Below are 24,080 nucleotides of genomic sequence, written 5' to 3'. Positions count from 1 at the left end.
TGTGCTTTAGTCTGGGAAGATTCTGTCTATTTAGGTGAACAGCAATAAAATAATTACTTTGCGCATTTATACCTGACAGATCCAGGCAAACTCTGGAATGAACTCAAATATGTTATTATGGATGAATGTGAAAAGAGACAAAGACCAAGAAAAAGAGGAAAGTAAATTGGATGTCAGAGCAAACTTTAAATTTCCAAAAAGAGGAGCTAAAGCCAAGGAAGAAAAAGATCTCATGAAGAAACAAAGTACCGTATTTTTCGGCCTATAAGATGCTCCGGACTATAAGACGCACCTAGCTTTTGGGGAGGAAAACAAGAAAAAAAAATTGCCTCCCAGCAATTTGCCTCCTTTCAGCAAACAGCAAACAGCCTGGTCAGCTTCAGCACAGCCTGATTTAGCATGAGCAGCTGATTGGCGGTTGGATCTGCCTCACGGAATACCGCCTATCAGGTATTCCAGGCTGCAGGGATTGCCATCACCCCTCACCACCATTTCCCCCCATCGTACACCCCATTTTTGGCCTCTGCACGTCCCATTTTCAGCCTCCACACATCCCATTTTCGGCCTGGGTTCCAGGGCGGCAGGGATAGGCGGTGGCGGCAATCCCCACTGCCTGGAATGGGCCAAAAACGGGGCCTGCGGAGGCCAAAAACAGGGTGTGTGGAAGCCAAAAATGGGGGACGCAGAGGCAGCGATAGGCGGCAGCAGCTGTGGGTGACGGCGGTGATGGTCAGTGGCGATCCCCACAGCCTGGAACAGCTAATAGACGGTATTCTGGGAGGCAGATCCAACAGCCAATCAGCTGCTCGTGCTACATCAGGCTGTGCTGAAGCTGACCAGGCTGTTTACTGTTTGCTGCACGGAGGCAAATTGCTGGGAGGCAGAGGCCAAAGGGTGGGGGCTGGCAGGTGGGCAGGGCTTCAGCAACATTTGCTGTAGAAAACGCACAGACATTTCCACCCACTTTTGGGGGGAAAGTGTGACTTATACACCGAAAAATACGGTATTTCAAACAGGGGAGACGAGAAGCCATATTACAATGACATTTGTAAAGACATCAGAGATGGAAAGAGACAAGTTAAAAACAAGGTAAATGTAGAAGAGTACAGAAATGATGTTGAAGAAAATATGCAGCATGTTTGGAAAAATATGAACTAGTATAAAGACAACTAAAGTAATCCCAACAAGTGAAGCCTTACAATTGACAATGAACATTTTGAAGAAGATGATAGCTTCTGCCTATTACCATCTATCAATGGTAAAAGTGTAGGAGAAGGAATGGCAGAATCTAGGGGTGGGTGAAAAGAGGGATCAGCCTAGAATCCTTACATAGCCACAAACAAACTAAGTCCAACCTCCCTTTGAGGCTGTTATCTAACTCTAACAAGGTACTGACTGAGAAAAAACTCTTATATACATAGGCTTTTAGCAATAAATCAGTTTAATTGAAACTTCATGTGCGGACCTGGTCTTTTAATGCCTGACATAAAGCTTCAACAATCAAGGGATATGCCTTAGACTAGCATTTGAAAAGTAGCATGAAGGTCTTGGAAAAAATATACAGATGTGGAGATATGCCTATAACTACAACTACCAGGACTGTGTAAGCAAAAGTTTTCCTTCTGAGTGTCTATGGAAGAGAAATTTGCATTGGAAAAAGCAGGATAGAAAACATATTGATATTCAATACTTTTGCACCTTGGTGTTGAAGAGGATTTCTGAGAATTCTATTGATAGCCCATAAAACAATCAACTGAATCATTAAAGAAATTAATCCAGAGTTCTCATTGGAGGCACAAATGACCAGACTCAAATTTTGGATAAATTATGAAAAGATCTAGCTGCCTTGAGAAGACTATAATGCTGGGAAAGGTGGAAGGCAAGACAAAAAGAGAATGACTAACAGCAAGGTGGAAGGATTCAATTACAGGAGGTCACTTGCAACCTTCCCTTCCATTGGGGGAACTTTGCTTGTCAGAAGCCAGCTGGGAAGATTGCAAATGGTGATCATGTGACACCAAGATGCTGCAACTGTTGTAAATGCAAGCTGGTTTCCAAGCACTCAGATCATGATCAAACCACCAAGGGGATGCTATGACGGCTGTAAGTGCAAGGACCAGTCATAAGTCACTTTTTTCACCACATTGTACCTTTCAACAATTGCTAAGTGAATGGTCTTAAATTGAGGACTGCCTGCAACCATGAGACATGGTTTATACCATTGTATTGTGTAAGCTCAGCTCATGCTGGATATTTTACCTTTTAAGTATCTGTTTTTCTGTACATTTTTAGGTAAAGCATTTGCTATTGAATTAAACATGATCATCTGCTAATATTTTATATCCAGCAATTTGCAGGTGTATCGGTAGCAAAGTATGCAAGACATGTGTGTCAGGTAGGAATCTACAAACTGCCTTTTGAGCCCTAGAACAGAGAATAAGGCAAGCACAACCACTACCACTCCATAATAATTGCTGTACAGAAAGAGAGATGTTACATGATTTTGTTAAGCATCTTCTGCTGTTCCGATACTCTTCGGTATTTCATCAATTTCTTCTGTTTTTCAGTCAACTCCTTAGATGTGGAAGGAAGAGCTATAGGTGGTAATTGAAGGTTCCATACATCTTCATCTTCATCAGGAGTGTTTGTTGATTTACTTGGAGCTGACATCTAAAATAAAAGCAAGTATTTTTGACAGAGAGAAAAACGGTACAATTATTAAACTAATTTTCATAAAGATCAGATTATGGCAATCATTTTAATGTAGATAAAGATATTAATTTACTGATTATGCAGAGATGGCTGGAAGTCAAAACATAATATATAATATGTAGTAATTCCATGTTGATAAGTGCAGTGTTATTATTCATTTTCATTTAATTGATACTATTCTTTTTCAAAATTCCAATCAACAATGGAAACTAATAACTTTCAGGATCATTGATTTAATTAAATGCTTTGGATTCCTGAATATGACCCTAACTTTAAGCAAGAACTTGTGATTAGTACTTTTGTATGAAGGTATACATGTATGTATTTTTAAAAAAAGAATTTCTAGTATCCCTCACTCTTGACATGGATCAAGAAGCAGAACCTAGAGTAGAGCTCATCTACTTTACAGCTAGGATAAAACATGTAAAGACAAATCAGTAATCAATTAAATAAAAAAATACAATCTGGCTTGTTCTTTCCCTTGATTGGATGAGAGGAGAAACTTTTCATGTACTTTGTGCAGCTTGCTGATATGCTCAATATTTGTAAGCTGCAGTATTATGTGAGAACAGGGCCAATCATTTCAAAAACATTTGTAAGGGGGAAGTTAGAGAAATGTATAAGAAAATAACCTAACAATTAGCAGTAATAGCAATGTAAATAATACATCCTGTGATGATACCTCTAACACCATAAAATATCAACATCTGCCTATTCCAGGTCCTTGGGAAGGACTCTATAGAGGTAGATAAAAAAGTCAGATAAAAATCTGGCTGACTGTGTAACAAACCATTCAGATACCTGGTCAATATGGTATCGAATACCAGTGAATAGGGAATAACAATAAGACAGGATTTTTGCTTCCATTTCCAGCAATTGAGCTATGCCAGTGTTTCTCAAAGTGTGGACCCTTGAGGTCCTTCAGATTCCACAAAATCAAAATTATTTGCTGGCTTATGTTGAAAAATAATTCAGTACTAAAATCCCATCAAGCAATTGTGAGAAGCATTAGTGGAAGGCAATGCAGCCATATTTAATATGGTAAATATAAATCCCATATAAGCAAAATATCTTTTGAGGGCCTCCATCATTTTAAACATAGAAAGGGGTCCTCAAAGAGAAAAGTTTAAGAAACACTATAGATTGAGATACACAATCTATTTATACACATTTATATCCGACCACAACCGTGTACAGGCAGCTGGCTCTAGGCGGCTTCTCATTCCAGAGAAAGGGCTCCCCAAGGGGGGAAAAAAATCACAAAGCAAGTTCACAAAGATTGGTGTTTCTATTCAAACCCCCACCCACCCCCCACTTGCAAACTTGCAATGGGAGTATAGGTAAATTCAGTTAATTTCAAAAGCCTCTCTGAGATCAGCAGCATCTATATAGGAAGAAAAAGTTGCACTGAATTCAACAGTGGGTTGGTTTTGTAGGAAGAGCAGGGCAGCTTCATTTGTAGCAACAGCTGCCTTGCCCTATCCCGGAAAATACAGTAAGTCTCCAAGCAGGCAGCAGAAGGAATGCTAGCTGCAATCCTGGAGCCATAAAACACCCCCTTGTTTGAAATATAGCTCTATCTCGCTCTCGCTCTGCAGCCACGTTTGGGAGGCATCCGGCCGAGCCCAGTCGTCTTGACACCTTCTGGGCCCCTCACCTCTCTCAGGGATGGATGGGATCGCTTGGACTTAGCCGAGAAAAGAGGAGCGACGAAGGCAAGAAGGGCCGGCGTCCAATTCCATAAGCGCCGGCACTGGGTTGTCAACAAGGCGTTGGTTGCTATGGGAACGAAGTAGGGCCCCACCTACCCCCAGTCTGTTTGGCGGATGGTCCCCGCCCCCCGCTTCAAATTCACCCGCCGCGCGAGGAGGGCTCGCGATGCCTGAGGCTTAGCTGGGGGAAGGGGGTTTCCTCGCTCCTTAAACCGGGAGGTGGAAGCGCTGTACGGAGGGGGTTGATTTTGCTTTATTTCTCCAAAAGGGACGCACCGTTGGGCCCGTGCCAAATGCGCCTCTTTTATTTTTGAATTCCTGCCTTTCCCGAAGGACAGTTAAAAACGAGCACCGCGAGGAAAAGACGTCTTAATCTTGCTCAGAGACACTTTGCTGCCACTTACGTTAGCCGTTGAACTCTTATTACAAGAGGAGCCCCACGAGCAACATTTGGACTAACTTTGGAAGTGTTAATGACGTTGTCGTTAAAAGCAGGGTGACGAGATACGAAATATCATTTCAAGGCGATGAATTGGGATTTTTAAAAAAAAACATTGAATCGATAAAATAGTGCTATTCTGACGACCCCTTACGTAGCAAGAGTATGTAAAAGCCAGTATGCTGTTGTGGTTCAGATGTACTGAGACTCAAATTCAGCTCTTCCCTCAACGATTGAAACTGAATGGCTTTCAGATCTTTTAGAGATCGCTTGCTTATATTATTATAAAAAAGCAAAAAGTTGTGATTTGATGTTGCCTTATTTTACTGCAACAGAGAGTGGGAAGTCAATGTTTCTTTCCCCCCTCACTTCTTATCTTTCCTCACTTCTTTTCCCCCTTTTCCTCCCCTTCTATTTACTTTCCTATATATTTTATTTTCCTATTTTGTATCTTATTTTATTTTATAACTCAATAAAAAATTATTTTAAAAACCCGATTGACTTTCAGAGTGTGAGTTTCATCTCACTGTAATGATTGTGGGGATAAAATGAATAGACTTTCTGTGTAAGCTGGGTTAAGGTTCTGGAGAAAAAAGTAAAACATAAATTGAAGTATAAGGCACTGTCATACTCTAGACCCAAATATTACTTCATCTAGCTTCCTACTGTTTATCCGGTATTGCCTGGCAAAAGCTAATATTATCTGGCTCTTTTTGGAGATTAAAGGAAGCAAGGCATTCGGACTGTACCTCTCTACTTCACTCTCCCTTCCAACATACACAAATATGAAAAGTTAAACTTTATTGTATAGGATTATAAAGAGGTACTATAAGAATCTAATTGCTGAATGGATACATAAAAAGAAGTACTATTATAATCCTTAGTTTGCTGAATGGATACAATGTGAACCAATGCAAGGATTTGTCAAAGCAACATATTTGTTCAAAAGTGTTATTGGTGTTCCATGGAAATAAGTTCAAGAAGGATGGAACAAGAAGCTACTCAGATTCAGATGCAGAATCAGTGGAGTTAAGTTTCTTCAGACTGATTACTATAAAAAGTGAAGAACTGAAGAAAGATTCTTCACTCTGAGGATAAATACATGTCCCTGGTGGTGTGTACTTTTGATGCCTGAATAATCATGGTGAGTTTTGCAACTTTGTGCTTTTGTCATGTTGTCAGCTTCAAAATTTAGGAGTTCAAGAGGCCCTATTATTCCCATGGTTTCCCTACATTGGCCTCAAAATTGTCTTCAAAAAGAATTACATCACTAAATTGCCACTGTGACACAGTGCTGGACGATAAAGCACAAAAACAAGCTCTAACTGATATCAATTATCAATCAGTCTTCCAAGAATTTAACTATTTCTTTGCTCTCTAAGTATGCAAATAAAATTACTTTATCACAGCAAACATTTTTTTCTGTGACCTGTTTGCTAGACCTGTTCATATACTGCTGTTGAGGTGTTTTTATTCCTATTCACTTCGTTTTATTATACATTCCCTAATGTGTACTGTTCATGACCCAAGTATACAAAGATTAGATACAAATTCTGAAACAAATGAAACAAAACTAGTTCGAATGAAAGTTACCTGATCTTTATTTTTCTTTTTTTTATTTATCAGCTTTATTTATCTTTTTATTTTATCAGCTAATTACATTGGCATATTTGTATACAGTACACAAGGATTTATTTGTAAAATGCCTTGACTTGAACGTAAGTGCTCTATTAACACAGGGCAAAGTTGCGTCTATTTCCTACAATGACACTCTGGAAAACTCAGAAGCTGAATAGGAAAACAACAGCTGTCATCTACAGTTGATCTTCAGTGACTGATATTTAAAACTGAACTTGTTTCAGACGTGGAAGTTGAGCATAATAAATATAATGGATAAATCTGACTCTTGGCAGAATACAAACTGAATAAGTGGTCAACTGGTTTATCACAGTTGCTCTATTCCATCATATCTGGTACCCTTTTTTGGGTCAAAAACATTGTCCATCATTACTTATGCAGTATATCTTCAATGTGTGAACACTGACAACAAATTGATATCTCAGATATCCTGTGTAGATTAAAAAGTTTCTTGGTCCTATTCCAAACCAGGTTACCTGATGAAGGATGCAGGACAACTGTTTGAAGTAGAGGCAAAGTTTTATTTCGATAGCATGACATGCAGTAGAGCAATCAAAAGGTAGACTATGAATTTAGAGTGCTCAGAATGGTAGTACTTATGGCAACAATGGACTTTAATCATGAAGTAATGGACTTTGATATGAAATACATTAGATGTGTAAATTAAGATGTTCCTACTCTGGGGATATGTGAGGCCCATTCATTCATTGTCCTATGGGGTGCGTTAACTTAGATGTGTAAATCTCTTTGGTGTGGAATTTTTATGGGGGATCTGGCATTATGATGTATTATGAGGAAAGAGTTCCCTTATCTTGAGAGGATTCTGTTTTATGTTTGCTTGCCAGTGCTGGTTGAATTTCCAGAGAGACATGCTTTTGTCTCTAGCTCTGTTAGGGGAGGCTGTTACCTGGTAGAAAAAAAGGAGATGCCTAAGTTGTGTTAGAAGGGAGGAGAGGTTTCCCCTCCCTGAGGATTCGAATTTCCCGGCTGGGAGAGCGTTCCGGCACCGCGCAAAACCGCGAGAGAAGCAAGCTGCGTGAAAGCAAGTTTTCTTTATTTTTCAGGAAGTCAGATCGAGCGATGTCGCGGACCAGCGTTCCTGGGTGAGCTGACATCGTTACAAGGTAAGCATGCATTCTTATACTTTTTGGTACAAAGGAAATTCTTTGTTTCTTTTGTTACTTTTGTGGGTCTTCCCTTTGTGTGTGCGTTCTTGGATTGCCCTGTTTTCTTATTCTAGTTTTTCTAGTTTTCTAGTTTTTCTAGAAACTGGATGGTGTCTGAGCTATCTGGTCTCATGTTCTTTTGTTCCCTTCTATTCTTATTATTTGCTCCTTGCCTTAAGCTGATCATCAATTACCTGATTGTTATCAGGTAAGTCCTTACCCCCCCCCCCTTGACTCTTATCAGATTGCTTGGGCTATTGATTAAATCTTTTCCTTTTGCTAATCCTCTGCCATTCCTTTTGTTTTGCTTTCCTAGTTTCTGCTGTCTTGATAGTTCCTTTTCTGGCATGTCCTGAATCTTTTGTGTGTACCATTTCCCTGGGTCCTCTTTTGTTCCTAAATGGCCCTGATGTTCATGTGTTCTATTTTGGGAAGGTCATTTTTCCTATGCCTGTGGTCTTTGCTTTTTTGATTATGTCCTTCTGGCCCTGGCACTGTCTTGGTGGTGTTCCCTTCCTACAATCTCCCATTTTTTTTTGTGTGTGTGTGTGAGAGAGAGCTTGCTTGTGCTAAATAGGAGTTTCTTCATCTTCCTTTCCTATGGCTGGATCTAGGTCTGAATAAATTTGATACTTGTGGTCAATCTGGACCATCACGAGGGCTGTTTGAATATGTCCTGCCCTTCTCTGGGGAAGATTTGGCTTACATGCCTTTATGCAGCTAAGGCAGGGAGGGATGCAATGACAGAGACAACACAAAAGGCCTCCCAGTACACAGATAGTGACAACACCTGTTACGGTAATTTTGAGCCAGGAGAAGTCTGGTAACCAAGAAAAGAGCCAAGAAAGATCTAGGGATGGCTGGCTATGGCCAGTGTTTTGTGCCAGTTCCTCTAGGTGGTTGACTTCTGTGTCTACAAGTTTTGAGTTTTGTTCCAAGTCAAAACAGCACAACCCTTTAAATTCTTCGCAGCCATGATTGTGTTTTAGTAGTAAATAATCAATTGCTGCCCAATTCTCAAGGGTGGCCTCCCTGACTTGTCTCAACTCTCTATTTAGGGCATCCAATGCGTGGGAAGTCGAATTTAAACTTTTTGCTAGGGTACATGCCAAGCTATTTAGGTTTCTGGAATTCCGGACTGCTAGTCCTGGCACTCCCACTAGCGAAACAGCCAATGAAACTTATTCTGCTTTAGTGAGTAAACTTACTCGAGAGTCACAGCCTGCCTCTAGAGAATAAGAAGCTCTCCTGTGTCGTCTCTGTAGGGATGGCATTAGCATGGTCAATTTCCCTAAGGTGCATGGCCCTCCTGTTGAGTTGGCTGGCAGATATGAATAGGCTTGTAGTCCACACAGTATGAACCAGCCATGAGGGAGCCTCAAGTAGCTATAAGAAAAAGGGATCTGCTCTGAATTATTGCATCTCAATTCAGTATTATTTAAATTGATGCAATTTCCATTTCCCAATTTGTTGCACCCATAGATTTCAAAACACGATGAGGCAGAGACAGCAGCCACATGGAAGGTGTACATGTCTAGATCTTTTGTTATAGAAATATTTCCCCACTCATAAATGGTTGAGTATGGTTGTGTGATAGGGAAATGTCTAAGCCATGTGTGGTTGAGTATAGCCTGTGGCCCTATTGCTACTCCTATTAAACATGTTTTTAAAATGTCTTTTACTGATTTCCCCCCTGCTAAACAAAATTCTGTGATGTTCAGTATCTCTTTTGCCAGATATTCCCAGATGTTCCCTTTTTCTGGGATAAGGTTTGGTTCTAGGAACCCTGTTACTTGAGTTACAATTAACAATATACCATAAAGGTTACATAGCATGCTTGCAATAGATTTTTGTTTTCCCATTGTACAATTCGGTCCCCCCCCCCTTAAACAAATACTAATAATAAAAAAAAGAGGGGAAAAAAAGGTAAATATGTGTATCCAGATAGCCAAAATGGTGTTAAGAGTGATATTACTGGTCAAGTTCGTTGTGTTCAAAAAATGCTTGCAAGGTCCATTCTTCTGTGTCTGGGGTTTTCTTCAGCCTGATTGGAGGGATTTCTGGGCTGTTGTCCACCACTGCAGGTTTGGCATGTGTCCAGTGTATCCAGCTGTCCTTCTCTGCTACTCGGATAGCTGTCTGGGTTGTTAGCAGAACTTGGTAGGGTCCTGTCCACTTGGGTTGCAGTGGTGAGGTCCTTGTGAAGGATTGTATCCACACGCTATCACCTTGCTCGAACGGGTGCAGGTTTTCCTCCAGGGGCAGCGTCTGTGTCAGGGCACTCTGTGTCCACAGCTCCTGTAGTCTCCTATGCAAGGCTGAAAGGTATGAAGAAAGGACCATATCCCCCCTGTCTAGGCTGAGAGACTGTGGGTCAAGGCCTTGTAGTGTGTCAGGTGGACGGCCAAACAGAATCTCGAAAGGGGAGATTCCCATATCCCTTCTTGGTCTTGTCCTTATATAGAATAAGGCAATGGGCAAGACCTGTGGCCAGGAGAGGTGTGTTTCTTGGCAGAGCTTGCCTAATAGAGTTTTTACCTCCCTATTCTATCTCTCTGTCCCTGCCAATGAACGTGGAGAACGCGGGCAGTGGAGATTTTGTGTTATGCCTAGAGCTTGGTATATGTATGTTAGGACTTGTGCTATGAAATGTGTCCCTCTGTCTGCATCTAAGATTCGTGGCACACCGAATCTTGGCACTACATCTTTAATGAGGTGTCTGGCAGTTTCCAGGGCCGTGGCATGGCGGCACGGGAAAGCCTCCACCCAGTGTGTCAGCTGGTCCCTACACATGAGGGCAGACTGGTATCCATTGGCCTTGGGCAATTAAATATAGTCCATTTGTATTGCCTCAAATGGTCTTTGTGCCCATGGCCTCCCTCCCTCATAGATGGCTTTTCGGGTTGTGCTATTGTTGGCTTGGCATGTCTGGCAACTGCTGGTTACTCTGGTTGCCCCTGTGTATATACCTGGTGCATGCCATACTCTCCTAGCAGCATCCACTATAGCCTGGGTCCCACAGTGACCTTTTGCATGTAGTCTCTGACAGATTAAGCGTATGAGGCGGCGTGGGGCAATAGGTCTACCATCTGGGACTCTCCAAAACCCATCTGAAAATGTTGTCCCTAATTTATCCTCCCACATCTGTGCTTCTCCCTGCTCTAGGAAGTCCCTGTATTGAATTTCAGGATCAACTCTCATTGTTGGGGCAGCGAAAGGGGTTCTGTAGCTACCCACTTGGCTGTTGTATCAGCATAGTGATTTCCTTTAGTGACCATGGAATCATCCGTTTGATGGGCTCTACAATGGATGACTGCAAGGGCTTTTGGTAGCTGGATGGCTTGTAATAGTTGGGACACTTGAGTGGCATGTGCAATTTGTTTTCCTGCTGATGTTAGGAACCCTCTCTGTTTCCACAAGGCTCCAGTAGCATGGCAGACTCCAAATGCGTAATTGGAGTCTGTATAGATGTTAGCAGATAGATCCCTAGCTGCTTCACAGGCTTTCGTTAGAGCGATGAGTTCAGCAGCTTGGGCGCTAAAAGAGGGGGAAAGTGGTTCTGCCCAAATGATCTTGTAAAGAGATACTACCACAGTTCCAGCAACTCTGTTTCCCTCATGAATGAAAGAAGAGCCATCCGTAAAAACTTCTAAGTCCGGGTTTTGCAAGGGGGTATCGGTTAAATCTGGGCGAGGCAATTCTGCATCCTGTATTAGGTGGAGGCAGTCATGTAAGTGATCATCTGTTTGATCCGTGGGAAGCAAGGTAGCAGGATTTAAGGTGCTACATCTTTCAAATGTTATGTGGTCTGAAGTAAACAATTCAGCCTCGTATTGTGCTAAGCGTTGTTGCGTGAATGCTTGGGTCTGTGATTTTAGAAGAATGGCAAAAACCTCATGAGGCACTTTTAATGTCAGAGGTTGCCCTAGAACGAGATCTTTGGTTCTTTTTACTATTTCAACGGTTACCGCTACTGCTCTTAAGCATGGGAGTGTCCCTTGGGCTACCGGGTCTAGTCTGACAGAATAGTATGCGACTGGTCTATGCCCTGGCCTGAAGCGCTGGGTTAGGACTCCAGACGCAATGCCTAGTTTTTCGTGAATGAATAGGGTGAAAGGCTTGTTGTAGTCCAGGAGACCTAGCGTGGGAGCCGAAGCCAGGGTCTTTTTAATTCTTAAGAGGTTTTGCTCTAGAGATTTAGTCCATGTTATGGGGTCTGGCATGTCCTGTTTTGTTAATTGTATTAAAGGTTTCGCCATTTCCCCAAAAGACAAGATCCAGGGGCGGCAGAATCCCAGAACCCCCAGGAGTGCTCTGACTTGTCATTTAGTGTGGGGGCGTTTCATTGATAATATGGTTTCTACTCGGCTTGGAGCCAATTTCCTCACCCCCGGGCCAATGATATAACCTAAGTATGTTACTTCCTTTTTTAGGTATTGTAGTTTTGAGGGGGAGGCTTTGTGTCCCCTCTCAGCCAGGGATTTCAGCAAGTGAAAGGTGTCAATTTTACATGCCTGTTCACTGTTAGAGGCTAGCAGGAGATCATCTACATATTGGACTAAGGTTGATCCTTCTGGCAGGGTGATGGAAGAGAGGTCTGCCTTCAGGATCTGGGAAAATAGGGTGGGGGATTCTGTGTAGCCCTGAGGGAGGCGGGTCCACGTGTACTGCTGTTCTTCCCAGGTAAAAGCAAAAAGGTACTGGGAAGCGTGGTCCACGGGAATACTAAAGAAAGCGGAGCATAAATCTACAACAGTAAAATGGGTAGCTGAAGCCGGCACCTCCGTAATTATCATGGCCGGGTTCGGTACGATCGGCGCTCGGGGAATTACATGCAAATTAATTAGCCTTAGATCGTGAACAAATCTGAATATTGGGTTTTCATCTTTGTCCACTGTGGATTTCTTTACAGGAAAAATTGGGGTATTGCATGGGGAGGTGCATTTGCGCAAAACTCCCTGCTCCAAATAGGCGTATATCAGCTTGCGTATGGGCTGGATGGCTTCAGCCTGGATTTTATACTGTGGTATGCAGGGGGGTGGTCCTGGTTTTACTCTGATCGTAACTGGTGTGGCTCCTTTAAGGAGTCCTACCTCTGTCGCATCCCATCCCCATAAAGAGGAAGGTAGGGTTGCCAAATCTGCATGTAATAGTGTGCTTTGAGTGGCTAGTAGAAAGGTTTTCCTCCCTGGTATGTCTAAGGCAAGGCCCCCTTTCCCACACCTGATGGTTGTTCCTAATTTACATAGGAGGTCCCTTCCAAGGAGAGAGACTGGAGATTGGGGGCATATGGTGAAAGAATGTTTCAATGAAAAAGGACCTACTTCAACTGTTACATCGTTTGTGTATTCTACCGGGATAGCTGTTCCTCCCACTCCCATTATTTTATCATGAGCTCCAGGTTTTACCGAGTTTCTGTGTGGTGGTTTGACAATTAAAGAGGCGGTGGCCCCGGTGTCTACCAAACAGTCATATTCTTTTCCCCCTATGAGGAGGGAAATCATGGGCTTTCCCTGCGGACCATTCCTTAGGGGAATCGCAAGCCCTTGGAGGGTAGCTGAGAATTCACCCTCGTCTGTTCCTAGTCATAAAGCTTGAGGGTTGTTTTCCCTTTCTATCTCCCAATGATTGTTGTTTGGATTAGTTCGTTCATTGTGATAAAATGAGGTGTTTGGAGGTAGGGGTGCCATTGGTGGTTCCCTGCGGTAATGGTTTCTCCGGTCGTCTTGGTTAAATGGGTTGTCCCTATGTCTAAAGTCTCGGAGGGGTCGTGTTTGTCGGCGGGGAGGGGGCTGGTTACAGTCCCGGCTTGAATGTCCTAATTCCCCGCATCGGAAACAGTGGCGGCATTTATACGCTGGGCATCCCATCTTCTCGCACCTAATACATCGTTGCCAATTACTGGGAAACCGCCCTTGGGTTTGCCTGTTGTTACTGTGTATGGCAGCAAATATCTGCATTTCTTCCTGTCTTTCTGTCCTTTTCCTTCTTTCTTTCTCTAATTCTTTCCTTTCCCTTTCTTCCTCCTTGAGTCTGTCTCTCTGGTCGTAAATGAAATTCGCAATTCTGCGCAATTCCGAGATATCTAAGGTGGACCAGTTAGAGACTATTCTGTGAAAGTGTTCTTTAATATCTTGGGCAGATTGGTCAACGAAGGCCGAGGCTAAAATCCTCTCGTCCTTCTGGCAGTTCACATCCAGGTGGGCGTAAGTTGTGGCTGCCTCTATAAGCCTGACCCAGAAGGCATCGGGGTTCTCTTGGTCCCTCTGGGTAACTCGCTGGAATTCTGACCAATTCAGGGTTTTTTTCCTGATCTCTTCTAGGGCTTCCAGTAGGTTTTGTTTTGCCCTGGTATAAGTGCCCCAGTGGGTGTCATCGTTATAGTCCCAGTCTGGGTTCTCAAGGGGCCAGGCGACCCTGGGGTGGGTAGCCTGACCCGGGACCCTTATGACCGGTTGTTTAGCAATCTGATCCGTTTTTTCAAAAAGTTTTAACAACTCATCTTTTGTCAAAAAAACGTGCAGTAGTTGGTTCATGTCCCCCCATGATGGGTTGTGGCTATCTATAATGGTTTTTAGGGTCCTGATCACTGTTTGGGGGTCTGCTCTGAAGGTTGGGGCATCTTTCTTCCAGATTACTAAATCTGAGGCCGAAAAGGGTGTGTGTGTTAGAATGTAGTCAATTTCGCCCCTATGTCTCCCTGGTACGGGTCTGCTTGTTAAGGGGGTCATTATCTTTCCTTCTCTATCTGTTTGTATCTTAGGTGTGTTACTTTCTATGAAGGATTCCTTATTCCTAGCTAGTTCGGCCCAGCAATACCAATAAGGTATGTGGCTGGGCTTTAGTCTGGGTCTAAGTGCTTTTAGGATTTTTATATCGAAGGTACCGCTATCAGGCCAAATTTGTTTCCCGTTTTCGTCTCTAAGCAAAGCCCACTTTTGACACAATTTTTCCGCTCGTTTTCGATCCATGCCATTTAAAATGGGCATCCGCCTGGCGTCCCAGGCCTCGAGCAACTCTCCAATCGGGGTTCCCGCCACCCGCGAACTACCGCTACCCATGACCCTGTCTTTTCGCCTGAAGGATCACTTTGACTTAGCCGGGTGGCCCGCCTCAAGTTTGCAGAGAAAAAGCTCTGGGAAGGACTTCGATTCCCTTACGAAGTACGGGCCCCTTCCGTAGGGAACTTGCCAAAGTTTTCGGATCCAAAAAGGGGATCCAGGAGGACCTGCTGACCCCAGCAGTGAGTACTGGCCCCTCCTCACACTATCTCCGTGTCTGGGCTTTGCACCTTCTGAGATGTACACTGGGATTCCCTCTCGCAATTTATTTTCCCCTTCCACGCGCTTCTATTCGCTCGGCTTTCGTTCCCTGTTAGGCAGAAAGTCCTACGTTTGGTGATCCCCCCTTGCTTTCTCTGTCCTACTGGCTCGGTGGAGCTAGCAGTAGGCAGAGGTGCGGCTAGGGATCGTTCAAAGGGGTAGGATCAGGCTGCTGTCCAGGTGAAATCCCACATGCACACACTCACTCACACACTCTCATACGCCCCGTATTCTAGGGATTTTATTGTAATTTAAAGCGGTACTTACCTGCTTTCAAGCAGCTGTTGAGGCAAAGGCTCAAAATTCCCTTTACTATCCGACACCTCCGGGCAGGGTCCGTGGATTTTTCCCTGGACAAAGTGGTCCGTGCCGGCTGGGATGAATCTCCAGGCCCCGTCCGGTGGCTGGGTTGGCTGGGAATTCTTCGTGATCGCCAATTGTTAGAAGGGAGGAGAAGTTTCCCCTCCCCGAGAATTCGAATTTCCCGGCTGGGAGAGCGTTTCGGTGCCGCGCAAAACCGCGAGAGAAGCAAGCTGCGTGAAAGCAAGTTTTCTTTATTTTTCAGGAAGTCAGATCGAGCGATGTCGCGGACCAGCGTTCCTGGGTGAACTGACATCGTTACAAGGTAAGCATGCATTCTTATACTTTTTGGTACAAAGGAAATTGTTTCTTTTGTTACTTTTGTGGGTCTTCCCTTTGTGTGTGTGTTCTTGTATTGCCCCGTTTTCTTATTCTAGTTTTTCCCTACTTGAAACTGGGTGGTGTCTGAGCTATCTGGTCTCATGTTCTTTTGTTCCCTTCTGTTCTTATTATTTGCTCCTTGCCTTAAGCTGATCAAGTTGTTATCAGGTAAGCCCTTACCCCCGGCTTGACTCTTATCAGATTGCTTGGGCTATTGATTAAATCTTTTCCTTTTGCTAATCCTCTGCCATTCCTTTTGTTTTGCTTTCCTTGTTTCTGCTGTCTTGATAGTTCCTTTTCTGGCATGTCCTGAGTCTTTTGTGTGTACCATTTCCCTGGGTCCTCTTTTGTTCCTAAATGGCCCTGATGTTCATGTGTTCTATTTTGGGAAGGTCATTTTTCCTATGCCTGTGGTCTTTGCTTTTTTGATTATGTCCTTCTGGCCCTGGCACTGTCTTGGTGGTGTTCCCTTCCTACAGTTGCAAGTGGGTTTTCTTCCTACAGCATAATGTATTCTGAGAAGTCCCTTGTCTCTGAAAAATTGTCTCTATGGAAGTGGATCATACTTATCCATTCGTTAAACAATCTATTACAAAGAAAACTAAACACAGTACATTTTTAAAAGATTAAAAGTGTACATTGTATAAAATGTGAATCCAATTTACATGTGTACAGACTCAGAAAATCGCAGCATTATGAAAACTTTCATGGACAGGTCTATAAAGTTTTTATTTTTAATTTTTATCCCTCCCTTATTTTAATAGTCAACTGAAGGCAGCAAACATACATAATACTCCCTTCTCCTATTTTCCCCACAACAACCACCCTGTGAGGTGGATTGGGCTGAGACTGGCCCAAAGACATGCAGCTGGCTTTCATGCTTAAAATAAGACTAGAATTAACAGTCTCCTGTTTTCTAGCCTGGTTACTACTGGTAGGAGTCAAACTAATTTAAAACTATTACTAGACTTAATTTCTTTGCAGTAATATTTAAATATTTCCAAGTAAAATGGAGTTAATAATTTGTACTTCTACCAAATAATTGAAAAAGTAGTCCCTCTTCAGTTTCTTGCCCCTATTTTTCTAATTTGCAGTAAATTGTTTAAAAAATTAATATGCTTAACATTGTTTTGCCACTATTTAATATTAACCATAAAGAGCAGTTTGCCTCTCTGTATTAGTGCTTTAGAGCTCCTGACATGGATAACAGATTTAGATTTTATTGCATAAGTAGATAACAATCCAGTAGTGTAGGTATGCTGCTTCTAAGCTCCAGTCCATACAGCAAAGTTTTGCATCTAACTTTGCTAACCCTTGTTCTGGCACCTGGCCTTACTTAATAGAGTTTTATACTCTACTAAAACACCAAATTCCCAAGCGCCTAACACTACGCATCCAGTTCTGGGATAGAGAAAAGAACAAACCTACAAGCCTCATCCTCTATCACAGAGGTCTTCAAACTTGGCAGCTTTAAGTCTTGTGAACTTCAACTCCCAGAATTCTCCAGCCAGCATAGCTGGCTGCCAAGTTTGAAGACCTCTAGCAAGCCACTGAGGGGGAAAGGCTATTTCCGGTCAGTAGTGCTCGGTACGTTCAGGGCTACGCCTAAACAGAATCTTGACCTCCTCCATCTTCCGGGTCCTTTAACTCTCCTCCCCTTTTCTTTTGTCGTTCCGCTACCTCGTTTAAACAGCCCTTGGGGTCCGGGCGCCATTTCCGGCAAGCGCTTGGTTTCCTTTCCCGGCTCGCGCTTCCTCCTTCCTGTTCCCTCGCTGCGAGTTTTCTCATTGGCCCTGGCGGAGCTGGGCAGGGCGGCCCAAGCGATTCTGTGCTGCGGGGCGAGCGAGGAAACGAGCAAATGAATGGTGTCAGCTACGGGTTCTTGCGGCGTCTGCTGGGCACTTTGAAGGCCCTTCCCTTGTTAAGGCGTCCGGGCAAACAGCGGCTGGCTTGGTGGTTGCCTACCTTCACCATGGAGCGGGCGGTGGTGCGCTGCGTCCCGGCGGAGCCTAAGCTCAGCGTTTCCATCGTGCTGCAGGACGGTAAGACCCGGCATGTGCACCGAGACCAAACGGAGCCTCTGGGCCAGGCGCTGGCTCGCATCGCCAACAACGTCAGCAAAGGCCACGCCAAGAAGGCCAAGAAGAGCAAAAAAGCGCAGAGCGAGCCCGACCCCGGGACGCCTTCTGAGCTCGTCCCCGTTCGCCTTTTCTCCCAGGACGGGGAAGCCGTGGCCGAAGACGTGCCTAACCAGGAGGCCTGGAAAGACGGGTCGGTGCTGCAAATCGGCGAGACCCGCTACCGCGTGGAGCGCAATCCGCCCATGCTGACCGAGCTGCAGCTCCCGCGCTCGCTCATGGCCGGCTTCCCCGTGTGCCCCAAGCTCCAAGTCGAGTTCGGCTCCGCCCGGGACTGCCTCTTCCGTTGGTATTACGAGCAGAAGATCGAGCCGGCTGAAACGGCGTCGGCCGCCGCGAGCAGCAACTGGGTGGAAGCCCCGGCCGGATCCGAGCGCGTTTTCATGCCGACCAACGCGCAGATCGGACGCCGCCTGAAGCTCGTGTGTATCCCGGGCAGCGGCGAGAGGCGCTACGGGCTGCCCCGCGAGGCGGAAAGCGTAGGCCCCGTGGAGGCTGGCCCGGGCGCCTGCACTTTCGAGGCGCGGCATCTCTACACCAAGAAAGTGGCGGGGCCGGGACTGATCCGCATGGTTTCCTATAACATCCTGGCCGACATCTACGCCAGGACTGAGCTCTCGCGGACCGTCCTTTATCCGTATTGTGCTCCTTACTCGCTGGAGCTCGACTACCGGCAAAACCTCCTCAAAAAGGAACTGGCCGGCTACAACGCCGACATCATTTGCCTGCAGGAGGTAGACAAGTCGGTCTTTGTGGATAGCCTGGGGCCTGCGCTTGACGCCTTCGGCCTGGAGGGGCTGTTCCGGATCAAAGAGAGGCAGCACGAAGGCCTGGCCACTTTCTACCGAAGGGACAAATTCCATCTCCTTAGTCAGCACGACATTGCCTTCAATCAGGCTCTGCTTGAAGATCCCTTGCACAGAGAGCTGCGGGACAAGGTGGCTACCTGCCCGCAGGTTGAGGAAAGCCTGCTTAAGCGATCATCCGCTCTACAGGTATGCCTTATTATTCCCTCTTGTCCAGTGGTGAAATCCAAATTTTTTTACTACCGGTTCTGTGGGCGTGGCAGGGGAAGGATACTACAAAATCTCCATTCCCACCCCACTCCAGGGGAAGGATATTGCAAAATGTATTTATTATTTATTATTCAAATTTCTATGCTGCCCACTCTCCGAGGACTCTGGATGGCTTACACCAAAGACAGTATACTAAATAGCATATTGCCCCCAACAATCTGGGTCCTCATTTTACCCACCTTGGAAGGATGGAAGGCTGAGCCAACCTTGAGCCGGTGAGATTTGAACTGCTGAACTAGCAGTCAGCTGAAGTAGCTGCAGTATTGCACCCTAACCATTGTGCCACCTCGGCTCTTTTCTCCATTCCCACCCCACTCTGGGACCAGCCAGAGGTGGTATTTGCCTGTCCTCCGAACTACTCAAAATTTCCACTACTGGTTCTTCAGAACCTGTCAGAACCTGCTGGATTTCACCCCTGCTCTTGTCTAAAGCAGGGGTCTCCAACTTTGGCAACTTTAAGCCTGGTGGACTTCAACTCGCAGAATTTCAAAGCTGACTGGGGAATTCTGGGAGTTGAAGTCTGCCAGGCTTAAAATTGCCAAGGTTGGAGACCCCTGGTCTAAAGGAATGTTAGGGAAGTGCGTTTGCAGGTTAAGTTAAAGGGACTTTTATTAAGACATTCAAAGCCAGAACTGTCTCAATTCTCCAAACTGGCATCTTTTGGTATCTTGAAGCAGTTTTTACTTTACTTTGTTAAGAAAACAACTTAAAAATATGGTTTGGAGGAAAAAGAAGAGTGAGATGAAGTCCTCACAAATTGACCAAGGTAGAAAATTACTATGATACTGTATAGGAGGAGCGTAATAATCAGCCCCTCAAATATAAAGTAGCTAGTCCTTTTTTATTTGATGTTCTTTTGAATGGGGAAAATAAATTTTCTAAAGGGATTTCAGACTGTCGGCAGGATAACTCTGGAAACAAGAAAATGGGAGATGTTGTAAAAGTTAAATTATGTGCAAAAATCTGGCTGGGAGTTGCAGAGAACAACAGATCCAGAAAGCATTCATCTGATGTACCTTTCCCAGAGAGGCAACTGTACTGTGGCTTGAAATGCTTCATTTGTAAATCTGCCTCCTCCATGGTCATGTGATGGGAATGCTGCAACTGAGGATTGCAAGTAACTCCAGAAGCCATATGCTGCATGCTTTCAGACATGTTATTTTTTTTTAACCCAATCAAATGTAAAATAAATCTATTTTAAAAATAAAATAGAATGGAGCCAAATTTGGTGTGTGGGGAAAAGGCAACAATAAGATTTGTGTATAAGATGAGTTGGATCAAACCAGGTTTATGGAGAAAAATGTCACATATTCATACATATGCACACCTATTCTGCAATTAAGTGATTATGATTTGGGTGCTTGGCAACCTGTTCACACTTAGGACTGGTTGCCAAACACCCCACAATGATGTTTACAATATTCTCCTCCAAATTTCTCAGAAAATCAAGAAGCCAGCAGGGAAGATTGCAAGCTGCTGTCACCTACAGAGAGGATTCCTTTTGGTCTCTGGAGTTGGCTGAAAGAGCATCATGTCAGAGGATATCCACTCCACACTCCTTAGGGAAACAGTTCTGAGAGCAAAAAGACTGTCTGCTGGAGGATTTCAACTCTATGTAGAATTGAGTCTTTTGGAGACCAAAAGGGCTGCTTGCCTGAGGCTTTCAGCCCAGCATCAGGCTGAATTCCTCCAGTAGGCAACTCTTTGTTCTTAAAAAGATTCAGCTTCACATGATTGAAATCCTCTGGCAGGTAGCCCTTCAACTCACAACCAGAAATGCCAAGAATGTGATTATTGAACAAAGCAATCATATGATATCTTATACTTAAAGACACATCCCCTCCTTCTTTATTGCTTGTGCCTTACGCCAGACCTATTTTTTTAGAGGTTGGAAAGAATTTGAACTACTATGCTCATTATCATTTCCCTAACTTAGATACTATATACAGTATTGTGAGGTATCAGAATTCATGAACATTTTTCTTGCAGGTTTCTGTCCTTCAGTCTCAAAATGATTCTTCAAGAAAGATTTGTGTAGCCAACACTCACTTGTTTTGGCACCCAAAAGGTAATTTTAGTTTCTGATACTTTTTAAGCAGGTTATATCTTGTATTTTGAATTCTGGGATTGGATATAAATTGAGAATTGGTAAATTGCAGAACTGGAAGCAGAAACTGGTTTTTGCCACAGGATTGAGATGAGGTCCTTTCCAGCTGCAGAAACATTCTTATTAAGCTAAAGCAGGAACACCAGGGGTTTCCAAAGAAGTAGTCTAGATTATTGTAGTGTTCATAAATTCATAAGCACACAATCTATTGTTAATTGGAGCTATTTGAATACCATGGAATAAAATGTTTTGAAATGTCACTGCTGAACAGCGAATAGAATAATTACTTGATTCCTTTGGGATGTGTATTACAGTAGCAGAGAATAAACTCTTGGATTAATTGAGAGAACTGCTAGAAAGTATCCCAGTAATTCTCTTTAGAGGAAAAAAACATATTTGTCCTTAGTTTTCTTTGTGTTACTTCCTCCTAATTATTATATATAATTCTGCAAATGTAGCTCAATTTTAGAGTATTATTAGGTAGATTAAAATTTATTAAATACATTCTATAGTATGAGGAGGGATGTAAAATAAAGGAACACTTCCCTTTTCCCCTTTTAAGGGCCCTTGACTATACTTAATTGAAGAAAGGAAGAGATAGTATGAAAAACTGAAAGAGTCAGAGAAAAGGAACATTGAAGAATGGAAGTTGGAAGAAACAAAGAAAAATAAAAAGTTAAAGAGAAGTACAGGAAAAGAGTACTGTACAGGAAGAACTGGGAGCATGGGAGCTGAGCCAAGAGGAATAACTAATTGTGGGCCACAGTTTGCAGAACTGGTAGAATCAGCAAAGCAGTAGCAGTGGAAGCAGCTGCCAGGGGAAGGAGTGTAGAATGTCAGCCAGACCAGCAGATGCAGTAGCAGCAATGGCCCCAAGAACATCAATAGCACTGAAATGGGCTCTGATAACCCTGCAGGAAGGTGGCGGATGATGGCAGAGTAGAAAAGTCCAAGAAGCCTGAAAAATCCAACGGCTGGGTGCCTGTAAGCTGTCCTGAGTGACAGTTGCACCACCCAACCATTGGTACAGGTTAAGTGCCTCCCAGCAACTGCAACCTTCCTGAAAGGAAACAGCCCACGTCTTCTACCTAACATTCTTTTGATGGAGACCACACAAGTGCCTGCAGCATTGTGGGTTAGGAAGTAGGAAGTTTAAAGGTTTAGAAAGAACTCAGTCCAGGCTTGATGCAGCACAAAGTGGATCAGGTTTTTAAAAGTGTATTGTATGTAAATAAAATTAAAAGGTGTTAGAATATGGAATAATAAAGTGCCAGGTGATCAATTGTAGAATTGGAATGAGACCACAACAGAACAAAGTATAATTTCTGGGAATGAGATGTTTGTTTATTTGATAAATTTGTATAGCTGTCATCTTACTTATATGATTTTGAACTGTGTACAAAGTTAAAAACAAAACCAAAACATTCGAAAAATCATTAAAAACAAAATCATAAAGTCAAAATTAATTATAGAGAAATCTATTCTGAAGGGAATTGTTTGGCCTCGTTTGGTTCTGTCACCATCTCCCAAAATGGACTTGTGCCATTTCCCATGGACAACAGCAATTGGCTGTGCCCTATCCCTGCCCTGCCTGCCGCTTCTTGCTATTGCTGGTAAGCTGACAAGCTCCAGGCTGAGCTGTGACCTCAGTACAGTATATGTGTTGCTGTCCGTCAGGCTCTCCATCTTAGATGCAGAGCCATACTCTATCCAAATGAGAAGACATAAGGCCTGTCTAAGACTTGCAAGTTGCTGACATATTTTGGCTGTCACCATCCAACTGTGTATCAGTGTGGCAGTTTACCTAGTATGACATGGAAAGCTACAAATTTGAAACCTCTGTCCTAATAGAAGACAATGGCAAACCATTTCTATATTATAGTTGGGAGTCAGATTCAACTCGGGGCTTTGCTTTAAAAAATATCAAGACTGGATATTACATTATTTGAAACCTTAGACCCATTGACTAAACGTAACGGTCCTTTCTTTTGTTTTAGGTGAAAATATCCGTCTAATTCAAGTTGCAATAGCATTATCCCATATTAAGCATGTGATCAGTGACATCTATCCTGCTACACCTCTCATCCTCTGTGGGGATTTTAATGCCACACCATCAACTGGAACATATACTTTTGTCAATAGTGGTAGTATTACCGAAGATCATGAGAGCTGGGATTCAGAAGTTAAAGAGCAACGGTTTGCTATGTCTCTAACCCACCAGTTCGGTCTTAAAAGTGCTTGTGGAGAACCAGCCTACACTAATTATGTTGGAGGGTTTCATGGATGTTTGGACTATATTTTCATTGATGCAAATGTTTTGGAGGTTGAACAGGTAATTCCACTGCCAAGCCATGAAGAAGTAACCACCCACCAGGCCTTACCAAGTGTTTCACACCCATCAGATCATATAGCACTAATATGTGATATAAAGTGGAAATAATCTCATTATTTTCAGAAATGTGTGCTACTTGTGAAAAATTCAGTTGGAATGCTTATTTGATCACAATTATATCTCATTTATAATTCTTTGTAAGTGGTCATACTTTTTATAATAGCGTTCTTATGTACCAGTGCTATATTTTTCTTCTATTAATGAACAGAATCAATACAATTTGAAACTATGATTGTCCTATTTCATTTTCAGATGACTTTTAAAATAAGGAGTAAGACTGGATTGTTTAAACTGATATTTGCCAATCAGTCGCTACTAACATGTTGAGGGAATAGCCAGTCTTTATAAGACTGTATTAAAGATTCAAAAAAATATTCTGACAGTTCCCACTACATCGAGGGAAAAGATCTTACTCATATAAACCAAAATAACTTGAATTTAAATAATAGTAATATGGTATGCATGGGCAGTGATTTTTTTTTTCCAATTACAGAGACTGATTTTGCTAGGGAGTGGTAATTTTCATCAATAGTAATCCACCTTTAGGGGAGCTTAAGGACTATTGCTTCCTGCTGTTTTAGAAAGCTTAAAAAGCATTTTCATGGTTTGAGCAAGGTCTAAGCAACAAAGACTCAATGGAAGACAACCCCACTTATTTCACTTTAAGCAAAGACAAGTAATTAAAGAAGTACTGTAG

General features: G+C 43.2%; 2 protein-coding genes across 2 annotated transcripts in view; one reads left to right on the top strand and one right to left on the bottom strand.

Annotated features, from left to right (window-relative positions):
* DNAH12 (dynein axonemal heavy chain 12) overlaps positions 1-10,868 on the bottom strand; it is a 121,957-nt gene extending 111,089 nt beyond the window's left edge. Inside the window, exons 1-4 of the mRNA XM_070934365.1 lie at positions 10,637-10,868; positions 9,643-9,985; positions 8,876-9,053; positions 2,498-2,670 (exon numbers count right to left, since the gene is read on the bottom strand). Coding sequence (XP_070790466.1) covers positions 2,498-2,670; positions 8,876-9,053; positions 9,643-9,985; positions 10,637-10,868 — 926 coding nt within the window. The remainder of the gene's footprint in view (positions 1-2,497; positions 2,671-8,875; positions 9,054-9,642; positions 9,986-10,636) is intronic.
* Positions 10,869-17,371: 6,503 nt separating this feature from the next.
* On the top strand, positions 17,372-23,615 carry PDE12 (phosphodiesterase 12). Its single transcript, XM_070933628.1, has 3 exons — positions 17,372-18,803; positions 20,874-20,952; positions 22,989-23,615. The coding sequence occupies exons 1-3, from the start codon at positions 17,529-17,531 to the stop codon at positions 23,429-23,431; spliced, it is 1,797 nt and encodes a 598-aa protein (XP_070789729.1). The 5' UTR covers positions 17,372-17,528; the 3' UTR covers positions 23,432-23,615.
* Positions 23,616-24,080: the final 465 nt, after the last annotated feature.

Source organism: Pituophis catenifer, unplaced genomic scaffold (genome assembly GCF_029215685.1).
Source record: "Pituophis catenifer annectens isolate HBS135680 unplaced genomic scaffold, rPitCat1.0.hap2 SCAF_2, whole genome shotgun sequence".
In the NCBI taxonomy this organism is placed as follows: Eukaryota; Metazoa; Chordata; class Lepidosauria; order Squamata; family Colubridae; genus Pituophis; species Pituophis catenifer.
The sequence above is the reverse complement of the archived record's forward strand: the minus strand, read 5'-3'. Positions and strand labels throughout refer to the sequence as shown.

Excerpts from the sequence above, each read along its gene's own strand:
- PDE12 (XM_070933628.1), top strand. The coding sequence starts at position 17,529 with ATGAATGGTGTCAGCTACGGGTTCTTGCGGCGTCTGCTGGGCACTTTG. Across the intron at positions 18,804-20,873 it reads AGCGATCATCCGCTCTACAG|GTTTCTGTCCTTCAGTCTCA; the intron begins GTATGCCTTATT and ends TTTTTCTTGCAG. Across the intron at positions 20,953-22,988 it reads CTTGTTTTGGCACCCAAAAG|GTGAAAATATCCGTCTAATT; the intron begins GTAATTTTAGTT and ends CTTTTGTTTTAG.